The sequence below is a fragment of the Oncorhynchus mykiss genome, chromosome 2 (genome assembly GCF_057628025.1).
Source record: "Oncorhynchus mykiss isolate SJ-2025 chromosome 2, ASM5762802v1, whole genome shotgun sequence".
Lineage (NCBI taxonomy): Eukaryota > Metazoa > Chordata > Actinopteri > Salmoniformes > Salmonidae > Oncorhynchus > Oncorhynchus mykiss.
This window is the reverse complement of record NC_143023.1, coordinates 65,533,749-65,554,406: the sequence shown is the minus strand read 5'-3', so window position 1 is coordinate 65,554,406 and position 20,658 is coordinate 65,533,749. Positions and strand designations below refer to the sequence as shown.

At 42.4% G+C, this 20,658-nt stretch overlaps 1 protein-coding gene across 2 annotated transcripts in view; it reads right to left on the bottom strand.

Annotated features, from left to right (window-relative positions):
* jph3b (junctophilin 3b) overlaps window positions 1-20,658 on the bottom strand; it is a 46,057-nt gene that overhangs the window by 8,391 nt on the left and 17,008 nt on the right. For both annotated transcript variants that reach the window (XM_021568438.3, XM_021568445.3), the window contains exon 3: window positions 1,798-1,922. In XM_021568438.3, coding sequence (XP_021424113.3) covers window positions 1,798-1,922 — 125 coding nt within the window. The remainder of the gene's footprint in view (window positions 1-1,797; window positions 1,923-20,658) is intronic.

Genomic DNA, 20,658 nt, shown 5'->3' with positions numbered 1-20,658 from the left:
ATGTCGTCAGTCAGCCACGACTCGGTGAAACATAAGATATTACAGTTTTTAATGTCCCATTGGTAGGATAGTCTTGATCGGAGCTCATCCATTTTATTATCCAATGATTGCACGTTGGCTAATAGGACTCATGGTAGAGGCGCCCAGACATACGTCCCCGATATCTCTGTCTCTTCTTCATGCGAATGACAGGGATTTAGGCCTTGTTAGGTGTCTGAAGTAAAACCTTTGCGTCCGACTCGTTAAAGAAAAAATCTTTGTCCGGTATGAGGTGAGTAATCGCTGTCCTGATATCCAGAAGCTCTTTTCGGTCATAAGAGACGGTGGCAGGAACATTATGCACAAAATAAGTTTCAAATAATGCGAAAAAACACACACAATAGCACAATTGGATAGGAACCCATAAAACAGCAGCCATCTCCTCCGCCGCCATCTTTAAGCATGTTTCTTGGCTCTCCGTCACCAGAAGAACCCCTCGATCTTCGCTCCTGACACTCCCCTGAGGTAGTGGCAACGAGGAACGTGATGACGACACACTCGTCACTCACAGGCTGGGGCGTAGGTCACGAGGGGAAGCCAATAAATGGAGTGTGGAACCCACAACTCTGCATTGTTCACATAAATGACCTTGAATTGCTGACAGTGCTTCTCTCTCTGAGACACTTTTGACCCTCCCTTCAGAATTTTCACATCTTGATCAGAACGGCATTTGCTCCCGTCACTTACACAGTCAGGATTATTCTGTGGCACAGAGTACACCCACTGTCACTTTTTGACACTCAACATGTCTGTCTCCGACAGATGTGCGTGATTGGTTCTTCGAGCTTCTGAGATTCTGGTGAATCCCTCTTGTGAGATATCTCACTCATAATATCAGTGAACCGGGGTTATGCAGTATAGTAACCTTACGATTTCTTCACCCATAGCAGCTTGTTGAAATGAACTATTTTTCAGAGCGGTTGGGACAATCTGCTGCCATGGCTCTGAGGATAAACCCAGCCTTATAGGGAATCTGTGACTGTGATTCTTTATAATGTCATGACATTAAAAACTGCTATCAAGGTATCGTCAGGTACGTGGACAAAAAAAAACATGCTAGGGACAGTATATGTCAGGAAGTGTGTGTGTATGATTGTGTGTGTTTGTTTGTGTGTGTGTGTCAGTCAGCCTGCCTTGCGTGGGCTTGTTGGAAAGGTCAATGTTGACCTCCCTCCAGCTTTCTGTTGCTGCCTCCATCACTCATGGCCTGCACTGCACTGTGGGTAACCGGTCCCATTGGGCCCAAGCACATACTCTACAGCAACCACACGCCTGACACTGACACCTGATTTACTTTGTCATTGTCTCCTATCTATCTCCATTAGTTACATGTTCCTTTCCATTAGTTACATGTTCCTCTCTCCATTAGTTACATGTTCCTCTCTCCATTAGTTACATGTTCTTCTCTCCATTAGTTACATGTTCCTCTCTCCATTAGTTACATGTTCCTCTCTCCATTAGTTACATGTTCCTCTCTCCATTAGTTACATGTTCCTCTCTCCATTAGTTACATGTTCAGGAGACATATGTGACAATGAGGTGGTTTCCTCCCTTTGATACGGTATTTTCTCTCAGCATTTCGAGTTGATAACATAAAGTGACGCACTGTAAGTGTCAAATAGACTAATAGCATTAGTGCATTGGCATTTGTGGTTCTGAAAAGACGACTGTGTGTCTTCAAAACTGGTGCTTCTGGTGTATTGTATTGATGGTTGCCATGGGGATGGTGATCCCGGCAGTGAGTGGTGGCACACTCACCGTTTTCGCGGTGCTGGAAGGAGGGGGAGAACCCTTTGGCGGTGACCCTGGCGAGGCGACACTCCTCCTGGGCCTTCTGGCTGGCTCCCATGGCCGCCTCCGCCTTTCCCCGTGCATGGGCCGTCCTAGGGGGGAGGGGGGTAATAATCATATTAATAAAAAAATTGAAATAAATTCAAGACAGCAACTAAACGGGGAATGTTGATATGACTGACTGTGATTGTTCTGTAAGTGCATTGGAAAGTACAGCTTTTTTGTTGTGCTTAAAATATAATAGATGGCCAATTTCCCTTTTCCTAAGAGCCACTCTGTTTGAGGTCAGGCCCTCTAAGTAGTAAGAGGCTGACCAGCTGGGATAGCCTAATAAATAATGCACCTGCAGAAACAATGAGCCCACCCTGTATTCCCAGACATAATCACTGTCTCCTCTGTGTTTTCATCTGGCTGCGCTCTCATTGATCTCTGCCATATTCGTTACCTACCTTCAATCCCACGTTAGACTCAGATTCCTCTCTGCAGTCTGGTGAGATAGCCTACTGAGTGTACAGTACATACGAAGACAGACAGACAGCCCCAGGCTTTCATCTTTCCCTGTCATGCTACTGTGGTCTTATAAAAGAATAGAGGCCTGATGATAATGTGCACTTACAATCCCTTCAAATGGATAGTTCTGTTTAAGCTCGCATGACATAATGCCGACATGAAGGCGTTTTGCTTTTACCATTCTTCAGAGTCTCTCTCTCGCTCTGTCTCTCTCTCGCTCTGTCTCTCTCTCTCTGTCTCTCCCTCTCTCTCTCTCTCCACCCTCTATTCAGTCTCTTTCCTTTTCTATTTCCCTCTTTCCTCCTTGTTTGTGCAGGAACTGTCTTGGTGCAGTATTGCATGTCGATGGTTATTGATTTTTTTTTGCCTCTGTTTCTTTTTGCTTCTGGCTCTCTTCACCCTGGCAATAGAGCCATGCCGGACATGTCAGAGAACTCACAGCACTGTGTGTGTCTGTGTCAGTGTGTGTGAGCGAGAGAGATAATGTATGAGTTATAGCGTGACTAATAGTCTGTACATTTTTCTGTTTATTAGGTTTAGTTAGCCATGTGTCGAAAGTGTTGGCTGGCTTGGTGTGTTTGGTAGGGACACATTAGTGGGTGTTGGAGAGGGGTGTGGTCAGGATGGGGGTGAGGAGGCAGCTGAGGTGAGATAGAGCTCCATTTCCTGCTCTACACTGGGAACTAGCCCTCTCCTGGACCGTTGTCCTAGCAACTGCAGGAACGAAATATTGAGAAATAGCGAGAGAGAGAGAAAGGGAGAGAGAGCGAGAGAGAGAGAATGAGAGAGAAAGGGAAGGGAGGCAGCGTGAAGGAGGATAGGAATCTTCCATTCAGTGTTACAATGCCCCAGAGCACTGCATGAGTTCATTTAGAGTTTCATGATTCAGACATAATGCAGTGATCATCGCTCTCTCAATTCAATTCAATTTCAATTTCAATGTCAATGTAAGGGCTTTATTGGCATGGGAAACATATGTTTAGAAATAGATAATAAACAAAAGTGAAATAAACAATAATAATTAACAGAAAACATTACACTTAGAAAAGTTCCAAAAGAATAAAGACATTTCAAATGTCATATTATGTATATATACAGTGTTGTAATGATGTGAAAATAGTTCAAGTACGAAGGGAAAATAAATAAACATAAATATAAATTGTATTTACAGTGGTATTTGTTCTTCACTGGTTACTCTTTTCTTGTGGCAACAGGTCACAAATCTTGCTGCTGTGATGGCACACCTTGGTATTTCACCAAACAAAAATGGGAGTCTTTCAAAATTGGATTTGTTTTCAAATTCTTTGTGGGTCTGTGTAATCAGAAGGAAATATGTGTCTCTAATATGGTCATACATTTGGCAGGAGGTTTCCACCTAATTTTGTGGGCAGTGTGCACATAGCCTGTCTCGTCTTGAGAGCCAGGTCTGCCTTCGGTGGCCTTTTTCAATAGGAAGGCTATGCTCACTGCATCTGTACATAGCCAAAGATTTCCTTAATTTTGGGTCAGTCAAAGTGGTCAGGTAATCTGCCACTGTGTACTCTCTGTTTAGGGCCCAATAGCATTCTAGTTTGCTCTGTTTTGTGGTAAATTCTTTCCAACGTGTCAAGTAATTATCTTTTTGATTTGGTTGGGTCTAATTGTGTTGCTGTCGTGGGGCTCTGTGGTGTTCTCAAATTCGAATTCAGATTTCTTTAGTGACATGAAATACAATTTGTAGATATTGCCAAAGCAGTATAGTGGTACAGTATTTCAGTAAATACAGTACAATGCAATGAGGTTACAGTTAATTTCACTAGTAATAATAATAATAGTACATATAATCATGTATACAGGTACAACACTACTGCTGTTGTATTGTGTAATCGTCAGTCGATACATTTAATTAAAGAAAACTAAGATTACAAAAAGAAAAAGAAAGGTTAATAAATAACTAAATGTTCATGGATGATGGTTACATTATGTATTACTTGTAAATTATATACAATGTACATACTTTAGGGAATTAATGGTAAGGGTTCTCTCTCTCTCTCTCACTCACACACACACAGTAGGGATGGCGTGTAAGGCAAATATTGATCTGATCTATATTTACTGTGGTACTGGGTTGGGGTGTACTGATTTTCTGTCTATTTACAGTGTATTCGGAAAGTATTCAGACCCCTTTACTTTTTCCACATTTTGTTACGTTACAGCCTTATTCTAAAAATGATTAAATAGTTCTTTCCCCTCATCAATCTATACACAATACCCCATAACGACAAAGCAAAAGCAGGTTTTTAGAAATGTTTGCACATTTATAAAAAAATATATTAAAAAATATCACATTTACATAAGTATTCAGACCCTTTACTCAGTACTTTGTTGAAGCATCTTTGGCAGTGATTACAGCCTTGAGTCTTCTTGGGTATGACGCGATGAGTTTGGCACACCTGTATTTGGGGAGTTTCTCCCATTCTTCTCTACAGATCCTCTCAAGCTCTGTCAGGTTGGATGGGGAGCGTCACTGCACAGCTATTTTCAGGTCTCTCTAGAGATGTTCGATCAGGTTCAATTCCGGGCTCTGGCTGGGCCACTCAAGAACATTCAGACTTGTCCACGAAGCCACTCCTGCGTTGTCTTGGCGTGTGCTTAGGGTCATTGTCCTGTTTGAAGGTGAACCTTCGCCCCAGTGTGAGATCCTGAGAGCTCCAGAGCAGGTTTTCATCAAGGATCTCTCTTTACCAGTGGAGGCTCCTCAGAGGAGGAAGGGGAGGACCATCCTCCTCAGTGAAATTTCATAAAAAGAAAAAGTGAAACACTAAAAGTGTTTTTGATAAAACTATACTAAATATTTTCATATGTCACCAAATAATTGATTAAAACAAACTGTTTTGTAATGAATGTCTATAGTAACTTCAACAGCACTCTTTCGGGTAGCACCATGGTGTAGCCAGAGGACAGCTAGCTTCTGTCCTCCTCTGGGTACATTGACTTCAATACAAAACCTGGGAGGCTCGTAGGCCTCATCCCCTTCCAAAGACCTACAGTACCAGTCAAAAGTTTGGACACACCTAATTATTCATGGGTTTTTCTTTATTTTTACTTTATTTATTTTTTACTAAAACTATGAAATAACACATGGAATCATGTAGTAACCAAAAAAGTGTTAAACAAATCAAAATCTATTTTATATTTGAGATTCATCAAAGTAGCCACCCTTTGCCTTGATGACAGCTTTGCACACTCTTGGCATTCTCTCAACCAGCTTCATGAGGTAGTCACCTGGAATGCATTTCAATTAATAGGTGTGCCTTGTTAAAAGTTAATTTGTGGAATTTCTTTCCTTCTTAATGCGTTTGAGCCAATCAATTGTGTTGTGACAAGGTAGGAGTGGTATATATTTGGTAAAATACCAAGTCCATATGATGGCAAGAACAGCTCAAATAAGCAAAGAGAAACAACATCACTACTTCAAGACATGAAGGTCAATACGGAACATTTCAAGAACTTTTAAAGATTCTTCAAGTGCAGTCGGAAAAACCATCAAGCGCTATGATGAAAGTGGCTCTCATGAGGAACGCCACAGGAAAGGAAGACCCAGAGTTACCTCTGCTGCAGAGGATAAGTTCATTAGAGTTATCAGCCTCAGAAACTGGCCTTCATTGTCAAATTGCTGCAAAGAAACCACTACGAAAGGACACCAATAAGAAGAAGAGACTTGCTTGGGACAAGAAACATGAGCAATGAACATTAGACCGGTGGAAATCTGTCCTTTGGTCTGATGAGTCCAAATGTGATGAGTCCAAGTTGAGAGAATGCTAAAAGTGTGAAAAACTGTCATCAAGGCAAAGGGTGGCTGCTTTGAAGAATCAAAAATATTGTCACGTCTAGTCCCGCTCCTCCCCTCCAGCATTCGGTTTACTAACCACCGGCCCTGGCAACCATCATTACGCACACCTGTGTCACATCATGAGACACACCTGGACTCCATCACTTCACTGATTACCTCCCCTATATCTGTCACTTCCTTAGTTCCATTCCCCAGGCAGGATTGACTATGTGTTTCTCGTGGTTCTTGTATTGGTCCATGTTCTGTTCATTATTTAACTGCACTTGCTTTCCAACTTCCAGCGTATACGTTACAACTATAAAGTACATTTTGATTTGTTTAACACTTTTTTGGATACTACACGATTCCATGTGTTATTTCATACTTTTGATGTCTTTACTATTATTCTACAATGTAGAAAATAGTAAAAATAAAGCAAAACCCTTGAATGAGTAGGTGTGTCCAAACTTTTGACTGGTCCTCTACATGGTAATTATGACCACTTCCAGAGGACGACCTCCAACCAATCAATGCTTATGCAGTGTGAACTAACATGTCGTCCATCCAATCATAGGATTAGGATCAGAGAATGAACCTAGTATGTTGTATTGGGGTTGTGCCACAGATCATTATGGGGGGGTTCTATGTGTTGAGAAGCTTGGTGAGTTGGGGAAATTATTGGATAGTGATAGTTGAGCATTTTTGGGATATTATTCAATTCAAATTAGTTTCTTAAAATTACAGGAGACAGTGGAGGTAGATTATAAATAGTTTTCTTGGTTTTAGAACTTTATTTTTGTGTCCAGTTAGTGCAATTCATTTCAATTTGCCTTGCTAACATCAGTAGCAAGTAGCAGTAGCTACCAGCTCGAGTGTGCAGTTTTCACCACCAACACTACTACAAATGTTGTTGAAGAACCCCTTTCATTCTCAGGGGTACACAGTAAAGGTGTGAATTAAAACCGAGGGTCGACCTCTGTGTAACCATGTGCGCTGAGAATCGGGATCTAGTCGCATCTAAATACAAAAGAAGAACCACAAACAGCGCACAGACATGACACTGGAACAGAAACAATGATGACTGGGGAAGAAACCAAAGGGATTGACATAGAAAGGGCAGGTAATCAAGGAGGTGATGGAGTCCAGGTGAGTGTAATTATGCGCGTAACGCTGGTGACAGGTGTGCGCCATAACGAGCAGCCTGGTGACCTAGAGGCCGAAGAGGGAGCACACGTGACACTCTGCCTGAGATTAGTTTCATGAAGAGGGATGAAAAGGTGAGGGCATTTAATACCAATTGGTATCAAATGTATAGCTGGTTAACAGGGCGCCTTTCATCAAGCCGCCTGTATTGCTGGCCTTGCCTGCTTTCTGGAAAGTCTGAGCCTTGGGTGAAAGATTGGTACAGTGACCTGAAGAACACAGATTGTTCAGCTAATCGGCAAAACAAAAGCAGGGAGCATACAGTGAGGGGGAAAAGTATTTGATCCCCTGCTGATTTTGTACGTTTGCCCACTGACAAAGAAATTATCCGTCTATAATTTTAATGGTAGGTGTATTTGAACAGTGAGAAAAAAATCCAGGAAAACACATGTCAAAAATGTTAATGATTTGCATTTTAATGAGGAAAATAAGTATTTGACCCCTCTGCAAAACATGACTTAGTACTTGGTGGCAAAACCCTTGGTGGCAATCACAGAGGTCAGACGTTTCTTGTAGTTGGCCACCAGGTTTGCACACATCTCAGGAGGGATTTTGTCCCACTCCTCTTTGCAGATCTTCTCCAAGTCATTAAGGTTTCGAGGCTGACGTTTGGCAACTCGAACCTTCAGCTCCCTCCACAGATTTTCTATGGGTTTAAGGTCTGGAGACTGGCTAGACCACTCAAGGACCTTAATGTGCTTCTTCTTGAGCTACTCCTCGTGGAGTAGTAACTACTAACTCCAAGAGCTAATCCTCGTGGAGTTGCAATGATAATGGGAACAGTGAGGAATCAGCCCCTGCCATTCAAGTCTCAATTGTCTCAAGGCTTAAAATTCCTTCTTTAACCTGTCTCCTCCCCTTAATCTATACTGATTGAAGTGGATTTTCACATCAATAAGGGATCATAGCTTTCACCTGGATTCACTTGGTCATGGAAAGAGCAGGTGTTCATATTTTTTTTTACACTCAGTGGATTTGTGTTGAGAAAAGCTGCTGTTACTGTAAAAGGGGCCATGCTTACAATCTTCAATAACCTAGAATGGCCTGACTAAGGCATAGCGAAGACACGGCAAGGCGTGAGAGGCTCCATCCCAAATAGCACCCTATTCCCTATATAGTACATTAAGTTTCACCAGAGCCCCATGGTGAAATTGGTGCCATTTGGAACACAAAGAGTCTCACTAATCCTCAGGATGACACATGTAAGCTGCCTCTTTTTAATAAGTTGCATCAAGATGGACTTAAGCGGAGCCAGAGATGATTCATGCTTGTTTCCGGTATCAGTGCCTCATCAGCAGCACATGTGTGTAGGACAGGATTCTGTTTTAAACATGACCTACAAGACACAGGGACTCTGATAAGCTTATTTAACACATCTAATGAACATCTGTTTCTGTCTACTGTTACTTTGGTCTCCCTTTGCCCCTGTTTGTGAGTGTTTGTTTGTTTGTGTGTGTGTGTGAGGGAGAATTTGTTGTTGTCCAAAATATTGTCTATATTGTCTATATTATTATTTGAGTATGCATTAGTGCTTGGTATCTTACCTCTTACAGTAACTTTTATCTTGGTGTTCTACCAGGAAAATACCTTCCCTCATATCTGGGTTAGCCTGAGTACTGCATGCACCAGAGAATTGTTCTACAGGCAATTCCAATTTTTAGCATAGAATGGCTGAGGTCAAGCTCTCTTCTCACACACTGTTCCTCGAAATGTGCTCCCCTGTCCTCTCTTCTCACAGACAGACAGACATATGCTCCCGACGTTCTCCTTACTGTATTTAGCACAGCTGCAAAGTAAAGCAGTGACTGCTATTGTTCCTGTATACAAAATAAAAACATTTCTCTGTCCTTCCCCAGACAACTGCACAAAAATGCTGGGCTGTATGGGTCTTATTTGGGGTTCCTACTGAACCTTCATACAGCTCTGAGCTCATTATTTTACCCCAGTTCTTCTCCTCTCCTCTCCCTCCAGTCTACAACAGTGACACACTGAGCAATCTCCTGCTGTAGTGAGGACCTACAGTGCCTTTGGAAAGTATTCTGACCCCTTTACTTTTTCCACGTTTTGTTACGTTACAGCCTTATTCTAAAATTGATGAAATAAATATTTTTCCTCCTCAATCTAGACACATTAATCCTTAATGACAAAGCGAAAGGTTACAGTACCAGTCATAACTTTGGACACACTGTTCTTTTTCTTTTTTTTTTTACTATATTCTACATTGTAGAATAAAAGTGAAGACATCAAAGCTATGAAATAACACATGGAATCATGTAGTAAGCAAAAAAAGTGTCAAAACAAATCTAAATATATTTTATATTTGAGATTCTTCAAAGCAGCCACCCTTTGCCTTGATGACAGCTTTGCACACTCTTGGCATTCTCAACCAGCTGCTTGATGGTTTTTGTGACTGCACTTGAAAAAACTTTAAATGTTCTTGAAATCTTCCATATTGACTGACCTTCATGTCTTAAAATCATGATGGACTGTTGTTTATCTTTGCTTATTTGAGCTGTTCTTTACCTTATAGGACTATCTTCTGTATACCACCCCTATCTTGTCACAACACAACTGATTGGCTCAAACACATTAAGAAGGAAAGAAATTCCACAAATGAGCTTTTAACAAGGCACACCTGTTCATTGAAATGCATTCCAGGTGACTACCTCATGAAGCTGGTTGGGAGAACGCCATATGTCTTATTTCATAGTTTTGATGTCTTCACTATTACATTAAAATTATTATTTTACTATTATTATTAAAATTTGAAAAATAAAGAAAAAAACATTGAATGAGGTGTGTCCAAACCTTTGACTGGAACTGTATAAAAAAATAAGAAACATAAATACCTTATGTACATAAGTATTCAGACCCTTTACTATGAGACTCAAAATTTAGCTCAGGTACATCCTGTTTCCATTGATCATCCTTGAGATATTTCTACAACTTGGAGTCCACCTGTGGTAAATTCAATTGATTGGACATGATTTGGAAAGGCACACCTCTGTCTGTATAGGGTCCCACAGTTGACAGTGCCATGTCAGAGATAAAAACCAAGCCATAAGGTCGAAGGAATTGTCCGTAGAGCTCAGAGACAGGAATGTGTCGAGGCACAGATCTGGGGAAGGGTACCAAAACAATTCTGCAGCATTGAAGTTCCCCAAGAACACAGTGGCCTCCATCATTCTTAAACTGAAGAAGTTTGGAACCACCAAGACTCTTCCTAGAGCCGGCTGCCCAGGCCAAACTGAGCAATCGGGGGAGAAGAGACTTGGTCAGGGAGGTGACCAAGAACCCGATGGTCACTCTAGAGTTCCTCTGTTGAGATGGAAGAACCTTCCAGAAGGACAACCATCTCTGCAGCACTCCACCAATCAGGCCTGTATGGTAGAGTGGCCAGACAGAAGCCACTCCTCAGTAAAAGACACATGACAGCCCGCTTGGAGTTTGCCAAAAGGCACCTAAAGGACTCTCAGACCATGAGAAATAAGATTCTGGTGTGATGAAACCAAGAATGAACTCTTTGGCCTGAATGCTAAGCGTCACGTCTGGATGAAACCTGGCACCATCCCTACAGTGAAGCAAGGTGGTGGCAGCATCATGCTGTGGGGATGCCATTTAAGAATAAAGCTGTAACGTAACAAAATGTGGAAAAAGTCAAGGGGTCTGAATGCTTACCAAATGCACTGCAGATACGTACTTAGTGTGTGCCCTGTGTAGATACTTAGCTGTAGTCAGTGTGCCCTGTGTAGATACTTAGCTATAGTCAGTGTGCCCTGTGTAGATACTTAGCTGTAGTCAGTGTGCCCTGTGTAGATACTTAGCTGTAGTCAGTGTGCCTTATGTAGATACTTAGCTGTAGTCAGTGTGCCCTGTGTAGATACTTAGCTGTAGTCAGTGATACTTAGCTGTAGTCAGTGATACTTAGCTGTAGTCAGTGTGCCTTACGTAGATACTTAGAAAGTATTTATACCCCTTGACTTATTCCACATTTTGTTGTGTTACAGCCTGAATTCAAAATTGATTAAGTATATTTTTTATCCGGACACACAACAAAATGTGAAAAAGTCAAGGGGTATGAATACTTTCTGAAGGCACTGTAAGTATGTGTACAAACACAGACACGAAAACACAAAAGTGGTAAAGACTTTGGAGCTCTTGGAAGAGTGCTGTAAGCATGGATGTTTGAACATTTGTTGGCTGCAAATTGTGTGTGTGTGTGCGTGTGCGTGTGCGTGTGCGTGGGCCAGCCTCCAGTTCAGCCTTCCTGGTCTCTTTCCGGCTGTCCGCCAACACTGTTGGCATAATGCGGAAATCGCTCCCTCCCTCCCTCTTCTCTCTCTCTCGCTTGCTTTCTCTCGCTCTTCCTCTCATAATGCCTTTCTCACACATCCCTCTAGGAGTAGGCCAGGCCTACATGGCCCAACACGTCCCTCTAAGAGTAGGCCAGGCCTCCATGGCCCAACACATCCCTCTAAGAGTAGGCCAGGCCTCCATAGCCCAACACATCCCTCTAGGAGTAGGCCAGGCCTACATGGCCCAACACATCCCTCCAGGAGTAGGCCAGGCCTCCATGGCCCAACACATCCCTCCAGGAGTAGGTCAGGCCTCCATGGCCCAACACAGGAGTAGAGAACTAAATGAATAAACAGGCAGATCACACACAGATATTCTGTTATGAAAGCTTATGGCCTAGTTACACTTTCTATTTATCTCCCTCTGTCAACCACACACAAACACTGACAAACAGACAGACAGGCAGGCAAGTACACACACACACATATTATTTATCTATCTCTCTGCATTGTTAGGAAGGACCCGTATGTACGTTTTTCACTGTTAGTCTACACCTGTTGTTTACGAAGCACGTGACAAATATCATTCGATTTGATTTGACATACACACGTACATACAAACAAATGCACACATGGTCTGAAAGAGGGATGCACTGTTTATATAGCCATGACGCCATTCACATTTCCATATCCATGTATGATCTCCAAGAGCAACCATCTACAGTGCCTTGCGAAAGTATTCGGCCCCCTTGAACTTTGCGACCTTTTGCCACATTTCAGGCTTCAAACATAAATATATAAAACTTTATTTTTTTGTGAAGAATCAACAACAAGTGGGACACAAAAGTGAAGTGGAACGACATTTATTGGATATTTCAAACTTTTTTAACAAATCAAGAAATGAAAAATTGGGCGTGCAAAATTATTCAGCCCCTTTACTTTCAGTGCAGCAAACTCTCTCCAGAAGTTCAGTGAGGATCTCTGAATGATCCAATGTTGACCTAAATAACTAATGATGATAAATACAATCCACCTGTGTGTAATCAAGTCTCCGTATAAATGCACCTGCACTGTGATAGTCTCAGAGGTCCGTTAAAAGCGCAGAGAGCATCATGAAGAACAAGAAGCCTGAAATGTGGCAAAAGGTCGCAAAGTTCAAGGGGGCCGAATACTTTCGCAAGGCACTGTATGTAGTCCAACCCTCGTTTATCACTAAATAAATACTCTAAATATTTACTTCAAAAGAAACACAATGTGATATATACCGCAATGTTACCATAGTCTTTTATTCTGAAAAAAATTATAAACGCAACATGCAGCAATTCAAAGATTTTACTAAGTTACAGTTCATATAAGGAAATCAGTCAATTGAAATGAATTCATTAGGTCCTAATCTGTGGATTTCACATGACTGGGAATACAGATATGCATCTGTTGGTCACAGATACCTTAAAAAAAAAGGTAGGGGCGTAGATCAGAAAACCAGTCAGTATCTGGTGTCACCACCATTTGCCTCATGCAGTGCAACACATCTCCTTCGCATAGAGTTGATCAGGCTGTTCATTGTGGCCTGTAGAATGTTGTCCCACTCCTCTTCAATGGCTTTGTGAAGTTGCTCGATATTGGCAGGAATTGGAACACGTTGTCATGCATTTAGATTCAGAGTATCACAAACACGCTCAATGGGTGACTGGTGAGTATGCAGAACTGGGACATTTTCAGCTTCTAAGAATTGCGTACAGATCTTTCGATGGCGGCGGATGAATGGCACGCCAATGGGCCTCAGGATCTCGTCACGGTAACTCAATTGTTTTCGTTGTTCGTAACTTATGCATGCCCATACCATAACCCCACCGCCACCATGGGGCACTCTGTTCACAGTGTTGACATCAACAAACGGCTCGATCACACAACACCATACACATCTTCTGAGGTTGGAAGGCCGTTTGAACATACTACCAAATTCTCTAAAACAACGTTGGAGGTGGCTTATGGTTGAGAAATTAACATTTAATTCTCTGGCAACAGTTCTGGTGAACAGTCCTGTAGTCATCTTGCCTTTTGCATGCTCCATCAAAACAAGGTGTACCTGTGTAATGATCATGCTGTTTATTCCACTTCTGGATATGCCACAGCTGTCAGGTGGATGGATTATCTTGGCAAAGGAGAAATGCTCACTAACAGGGATATAAACCAATTTGTGCACAACATTTGAGAGAAATAAGCTTTTTTGTGCACATGGAACATTTGTGGGATCTTTAATTCATTAAACCCTTGATCTTTAGTCATCGACTGTATCCTTATGTAATACGAGCCACTTTAACTATGCCACTTTGTTTACATACTCATCTCATATGTATATACTGTACTCGATACCATCTACTGTATCTTGCCTATGCTGCTCTGTACCATCACTCATTCATATATCCTTATGTACATATTCTTTATCCCCTTACACTGTGTACAAGACAGTAGTTTTGGAATTGTTAGTTAGATTACTTGTTGGTTATTACTGCATTGTCGGAACTAGAAGCACAAGCATTTCGCTACACTCGCATTAACATCTGCTAACCATGTGTATGTGACAAATAAAATTTGATTTGATTTTGATTTGATTTGAATTTAAGCTCATGCAACATGGGAGCAACACTTTACATGTTGTGTTTATATTTTTGTTCCGTGTATTTCGTCAGTCCAATCAGAAAGTGAAAGCCAGTCTTCATCCATTAGGAGATACTTCCACAAACTAAGCCCTAGTAAATGCTATTTGGAGATACTATAAGCTCTCCATCCATCCAGCTTAACCCAAAGCTGACCCTCTACCAGCCTCCTGAGAATGCTGTGTGTATGCTGTGTGTATGTGAGAATGCTGTTAATTGACTACAGCTCTGCGTTCAACATGCACCATAGTCCTCCCCAAGCTCGTCACCAATCTCAGGATCCTGGGACTGATCACCTCCCACTGCAACTGGGTCCTGGACTTCTTGATGGGCGCCCACAGGTGGTGAGGGTAGGCAACAACACATCTGACACGCTGACCCTCACACGTGGCCCCCCAGGGGTGTGTACTTAGTTCTGTCCTGTACTCCCTGTTCACCCACGACCGTGTGGCCATGCACGGCTCCAACTCCATCATCACGTTTGATGACGACACAACGGTAGTAGGCCTGATGTGGTGCCAGGACTACATCTCCACCTCAACGTCAGCAAGACCAAGGAACTGATCGTGCACACCCCTATCCACATTGATGGGATGGGGGCGTCCTCATCACTGATAACTTAACATGGACAGCGCCTCTTTGCCCTCAGGAGGCTGAAGAGATTTGGCATGGCCCCTTAAACCCTTGAAAACTTCTACAGAAGCACCATTGAGAGCATCTTGACTGGCTACATCACTGCCTGGTATGGCAACTGCAACGCCCTCATAGAGGGGGTTGCGGACGGCTCAGCACATCACTGGGAGCGAGCTCCCAGCCATTCAGGACATACACACCAGGTGGAGTCTGAGGAAGGCCAGAAAAATTGCCAAAGACTCCAGCCACCCCTGCCATAGACTGTTCTCTCTGCCTCCGTCTAGACCAACAGGCTCTGAGAAAGCTTCTAACCCCAAGCAATGGGACTTTTAAACAGATACACAATAGCTACCCACTCACACACACCTACACTGACACTGTTGCAGACTCACATACTCACACACCCATTGCTTATCCTCCTGCCATATTGTTCACTATAATTATTATTTCTCCAGCTACTAGTCACTTTCTCCTGATCCCTGCCAACAAGTACATACAGGTAACTGCCCAATTAAAGAAAACTATGTAAAGTTTCTTAGGGTGTTGGGCCACCACGAACCAGAACAGTGTGTCTGGAACTCTATCGGAAGGATGCGAAACCATTCTTCCACGAGAAATTCCAGAATTTTGTGTTTTGTCGATGGCGGGGGAAATCGCTGTTTCAGGCGCCATTTCAGAATCTTCCATAAGTGTTCAATTCGGTTGAGATCTGGTGACTGAGACGACCATGGCATATGGTTTAAATAATTGTCATCCTCATCAAACCATTCAGTGACCACTCGAGCCCTCTAATTGGTGGCATTGTCATGGTAGCAGAATAATGACCAAAATAATGGCCTTCCCATCATTTTTATACATGATGCTTAATTAACTCAGGAACCACACCTGTGTGGAAGCATTTCGTTTTCATTTCAATAAACTTTTTATCCTTCATTTATTTATTTTGGCAGTAACTTGTATCTACCTCAGCTACTCCAGTATCCCTGCACATTGTAAATGTGGTTCTTCCTTTCTTATTTCCTATTTCTTTTTGTGTTGCTATACTATCTTGATATTGAGTACTGCACTGTTGGGAAGGGCTTGCAAGTTAAGCATTTCACTGTACTTGTGCATGTGACAAATAAAACTTGAAATTTGAAACTAAACACAGACTAATGTAGTAAGGCCTACACATAGACCTGCTGCTAGTAAGGCCTACAAATAGACCTGCTGCTAGTAAGGCCTACACATAGACCTGCTGCTAGTAAGGCCTGCACATGGACCTGCTGCTAGCAGGGCCTACACATAGACCTGCTGCTAGTAAGGCCAACTAGTAAGGCCTACATATAGACCTGCTGCTAGTAAGGCCAACTAGTAAGGCCTATATATGGACCTGCTGCTAGTAACATCTAGTAAGGCCTACACATGGACCTGCTAGTAACATCTACTAGTAAGGCCTACACATAGACCTGCTGCTAGTAACATCTACTAGTAAGGCCTACACATGAACCTGCTGCTAGTAAGGCCAACTAGTAAGGCCTACACATAAACCTGCTGCTAGTAAGGCCAACTAGTAAGGTCTACACATGGACCTGCTGCTAGTAACATCTACTAGTAAGGTCTACACATGGACCTGCTGCTAGTAACATCTACTAGTAAGGCCTACACATAGACCTGCTGGTAGTAACATCTACTAGTAAGGTCTACACATGGACCTGCTGCTAGTAACATCTACTAGTAAGGTCTACACATGGACCTGCTGCTAGTAACATCTACTAGTAAGGTCTACAAATGGACCTGCTGCTAGTAAAATCTACTATTAAGGCCTACACATAGACCTGCTGCTAGTAAGGCCAACTAGTAAGGTCTACACATGGACCTGCTGCTAGTAACATCTACTAGTAAGGTCTACACATGGACCTGCTGCTAGTAACATCTACTAGTAAGGCCTACACATGGACCTGCTACTAGTAACATCTAGTAAGGCCTACACATGGACCTGCTAGTAACATCTACTAGTAAGGCCTACACATGGACCTGCTGCTAGTAACATCTACTAGTAAGGTCTACACATGGACATGCTGCTAGTAACATCTACTAGTAAGGTCTACACATGGACCTGCTGCTAGTAACATCTGCTAGTAAGGTCTACACATGGACCTGCTGCTAGTAACATCTGCTAGTAACATCTACTAGTAAGGCCTACACATCTACCTGCTGCTAGTAACATCTACTAGTAAGGCCTACACATGGACTAGCTGCTAGTAACATCTACTAGTAAGGTCTACACATGGACATGCTGCTAGTAACATCTACTAGTAAGGTCTACACATGGACCTGCTGCTAGTAACATCTGCTAGTAAGGTCTACACATGGACCTGCTGCTAGTAACATCTGCTAGTAACATCTACTAGTAAGGCCTACACATCTACCTGCTGCTAGTAACATCTACTAGTAAGGCCTACACATGGACTTGCTGCTAGTAACATCTACTAGTAAGGTCTACACATGGACCTGCTACTAGTAACATCTACTAGTAAGGTCTACACATGGACCTGCTGCTAGTAACATCTACTAGTAAGGTCTACACATGGACATGTTGCTAGTAACATCTACTAGTAAGGTCTACACATGGACCTGCTACTAGTAACATCTACTAGTAAGGTCTACACATGGACCTGCTGCTAGTAACATCTACTAGTAAGGTCTACACATGGACATGTTGCTAGTAACATCCACTAGTAAGGTCTACACATGGACCTGCTGCTAGTAACATCTACTAGTAAGGTCTACACATGGACCTGCTGCTAGTAACATCTACTAGTAAGGTCTACACATGGACCTGCTGCTAGTAACATCTACTAGTAAGGTCTACACATGGACCTGCTGCTAGTAACATCTACTAATAAGGCCTACACATATACCTGCTGCTAGTAACATCTACTAGTAAGGTCTACACATGGACCTGCTGCTAGTAACATCTACTAGTAACATCTACTAGTAAGGCCTACACATATACCTGCTGCTAGTAACATCTACTAGTAAGGCCTACACATGGACTTGCTGCTAGTAACATCTACTAGTAAGGTCTACACACGGACATGCTGCTAGTAACATCTACTAGTAAGGTCTACACATGGACCTGCTACTAGTAACATCTACTAGTAAGGTCTACACATGGACCTGCTGCTAGTAACATCTACTAGTAAGGTCTACACATGGACATGTTGCTAGTAACATCTACTAGTAAGGTCTACACATGGACCTGCTGCTAGTAACATCTACTAGTAAGGTCTACACATGGACCTACTGCTAGCAACATCTACTAGTAAGGTCTACACATGGACATGCTGCTAGTAACATCTACTAGTAAGGTCTACACATGGACCTGCTGCTAGTAACATCTACTAGTAAGGTCTACACATGGACCTGCTGCTAGTAACATCTACTAGTAAGGTCTACACATGGACCTGCTGCTAGTAACATCTGCTAGTAAGGTCTACACATGGACCTGCTGCTAGTAACATCTACTAGTAAGGTCTACACATGGACATGCTGCTAGTAACATCTACTAGTAAGGTCTACACATGGACCTGCTGCTAGTAACATCTACTAGTAAGGTCTACACATGGACCTGCTGCTAGTAACATCTACTAATAAGGCCTACACATATACCTGCTGCTAGTAACATCTACTAGTAAGGTCTACACATGGACCTGCTGCTAGTAACATCTACTAGTAAGGTCTACACATGGACCTGCTGCTAGTAACATCTACTAATAAGGCCTACACATATACCTGCTGCTAGTAACATCTACTAGTAAGGTCTGCACATGGACCTGCTGCTAGTAACATCTACTAGTAACATCTACTAGTAAGGCCTACACATATACCTGCTGCTAGTAACATCTACTAGTAAGGTCTACACATGGACCTACTGCTAGCAACATCTACTAGTAAGGTCTACACATGGACATGCTGCTAGTAACATCTACTAGTAAGGTCTACACATGGACCTGCTGCTAGTAACATCTACTAGTAAGGTCTACACATGGACCTGCTGCTAGTAACATCTACTAGTAAGGTCTACACATGGACATGCTGCTAGTAACATCTACTAGTAAGGTCTACACATGGACATGCTGCTAGTAACATCTACTAGTAAGGTCTACACATGGACCTGCTGCTAGTAACATCTACTAGTAACATCTACTAGTAAGGCCTACACATATACCTGCTGCTAGTAACATCTACTAGTAAGGCCTACACATGGACTTGCTGCTAGTAACATCTACTAGTAAGGTCTACACATGGACATGCTGCTAGTAACATCTACTAGTAAGGTCTACACATGGACATGCTGCTAGTAACATCTACTAGCAAGGTCTACACATGGACCTGCTACTAGTAACATCTACTAGTAAGGTCTACACATGGACCTGCTGCTAGTAACATCTACTAGTAAGGTCTACACATGGACATGTTGCTAGTAACATCCACTAGTAAGGTCTACACATGGACCTGCTGCTAGTAACATCTACTAGTAAGGTCTACACATGGACATGCTGCTAGTAACATCTACTAGTAAGGTCTACACATGGACCTGCTGCTAGTAACATCTACTAGTAAGGTCTACACATGGACCTGCTGCTAGTAACATCTACTAATAAGGCCTACACATATACCTGCTGCTAGTAACATCTACTAGTAAGGTCTACACATGGACCTGCTGCTAGTAACATCTACTAGTAAGGTCTACACATGGACCTGCTGCTAGTAACATCTACTAATAAGGCCTACACATATACCTGCTGCTAGTAACATCTACTAGTAAGGTCTACACATGGACCTGCTGCTAGTAACATCTACTAGTAACATCTACTAGTAAGGCCTACACATATACCTGCTGCTAGTAACATCTACTAGTAAGGCCTACACATGGACATGCTGCTAGTAAAATCTACTAGTAAGGTCTACACATGGACCTGCTACTAGTAACATCTACTAGTAAGGTCTACACATGGACCTGCTGCTAGTAACATCTACTAGTAAGGTCTACACATGGACATGTTGCTAGTAACATCTACTAGTAAGGTCTACACATGGACCTGCTGCTAGTAACATCTACTAGTAAGGTCTACACATGGACCTACTGCTAGCAACATCTACTAGTAAGGTCTACACATGGACATGCTGCTAGTAACATCTACTAGTAAGGTCTGCACATGGACCTGCTGCTAGTAACATCTACTAGTAAGGTCTACACATGGACCTGCTGCTAGTAACATCTACTAGTAAGGTCTACACATGGACCTGCTGCTAGTAACATCTGCTAGTAAGGTCTACACATGGACCTGCTGCTAGTAACATCTACTAGTAAGGTCTACACATGGACCTGCTGCTAGTAACATCTGCTAGTAAGGTCTACACATGGACCTGCTGCTAGTAACATCTACTAGTAAGGTCTACACATGGACCTGCTGCTAGTAACATCTACTAATAAGGCCTACACATATACCTGCTGCTAGTAACATCTACTAGTAAGGTCTACACATGGACCTGCTGCTAGTAACATCTACTAGTAAGGTCTACACATGGACCTGCTGCTAGTAACATCTACTAATAAGGCCTACACATATACCTGCTGCTAGTAACATCTACTAGTAAGGTCTGCACATGGACCTGCTGCTAGTAACATCTACTAGTAACATCTACTAGTAAGGCCTACACATATACC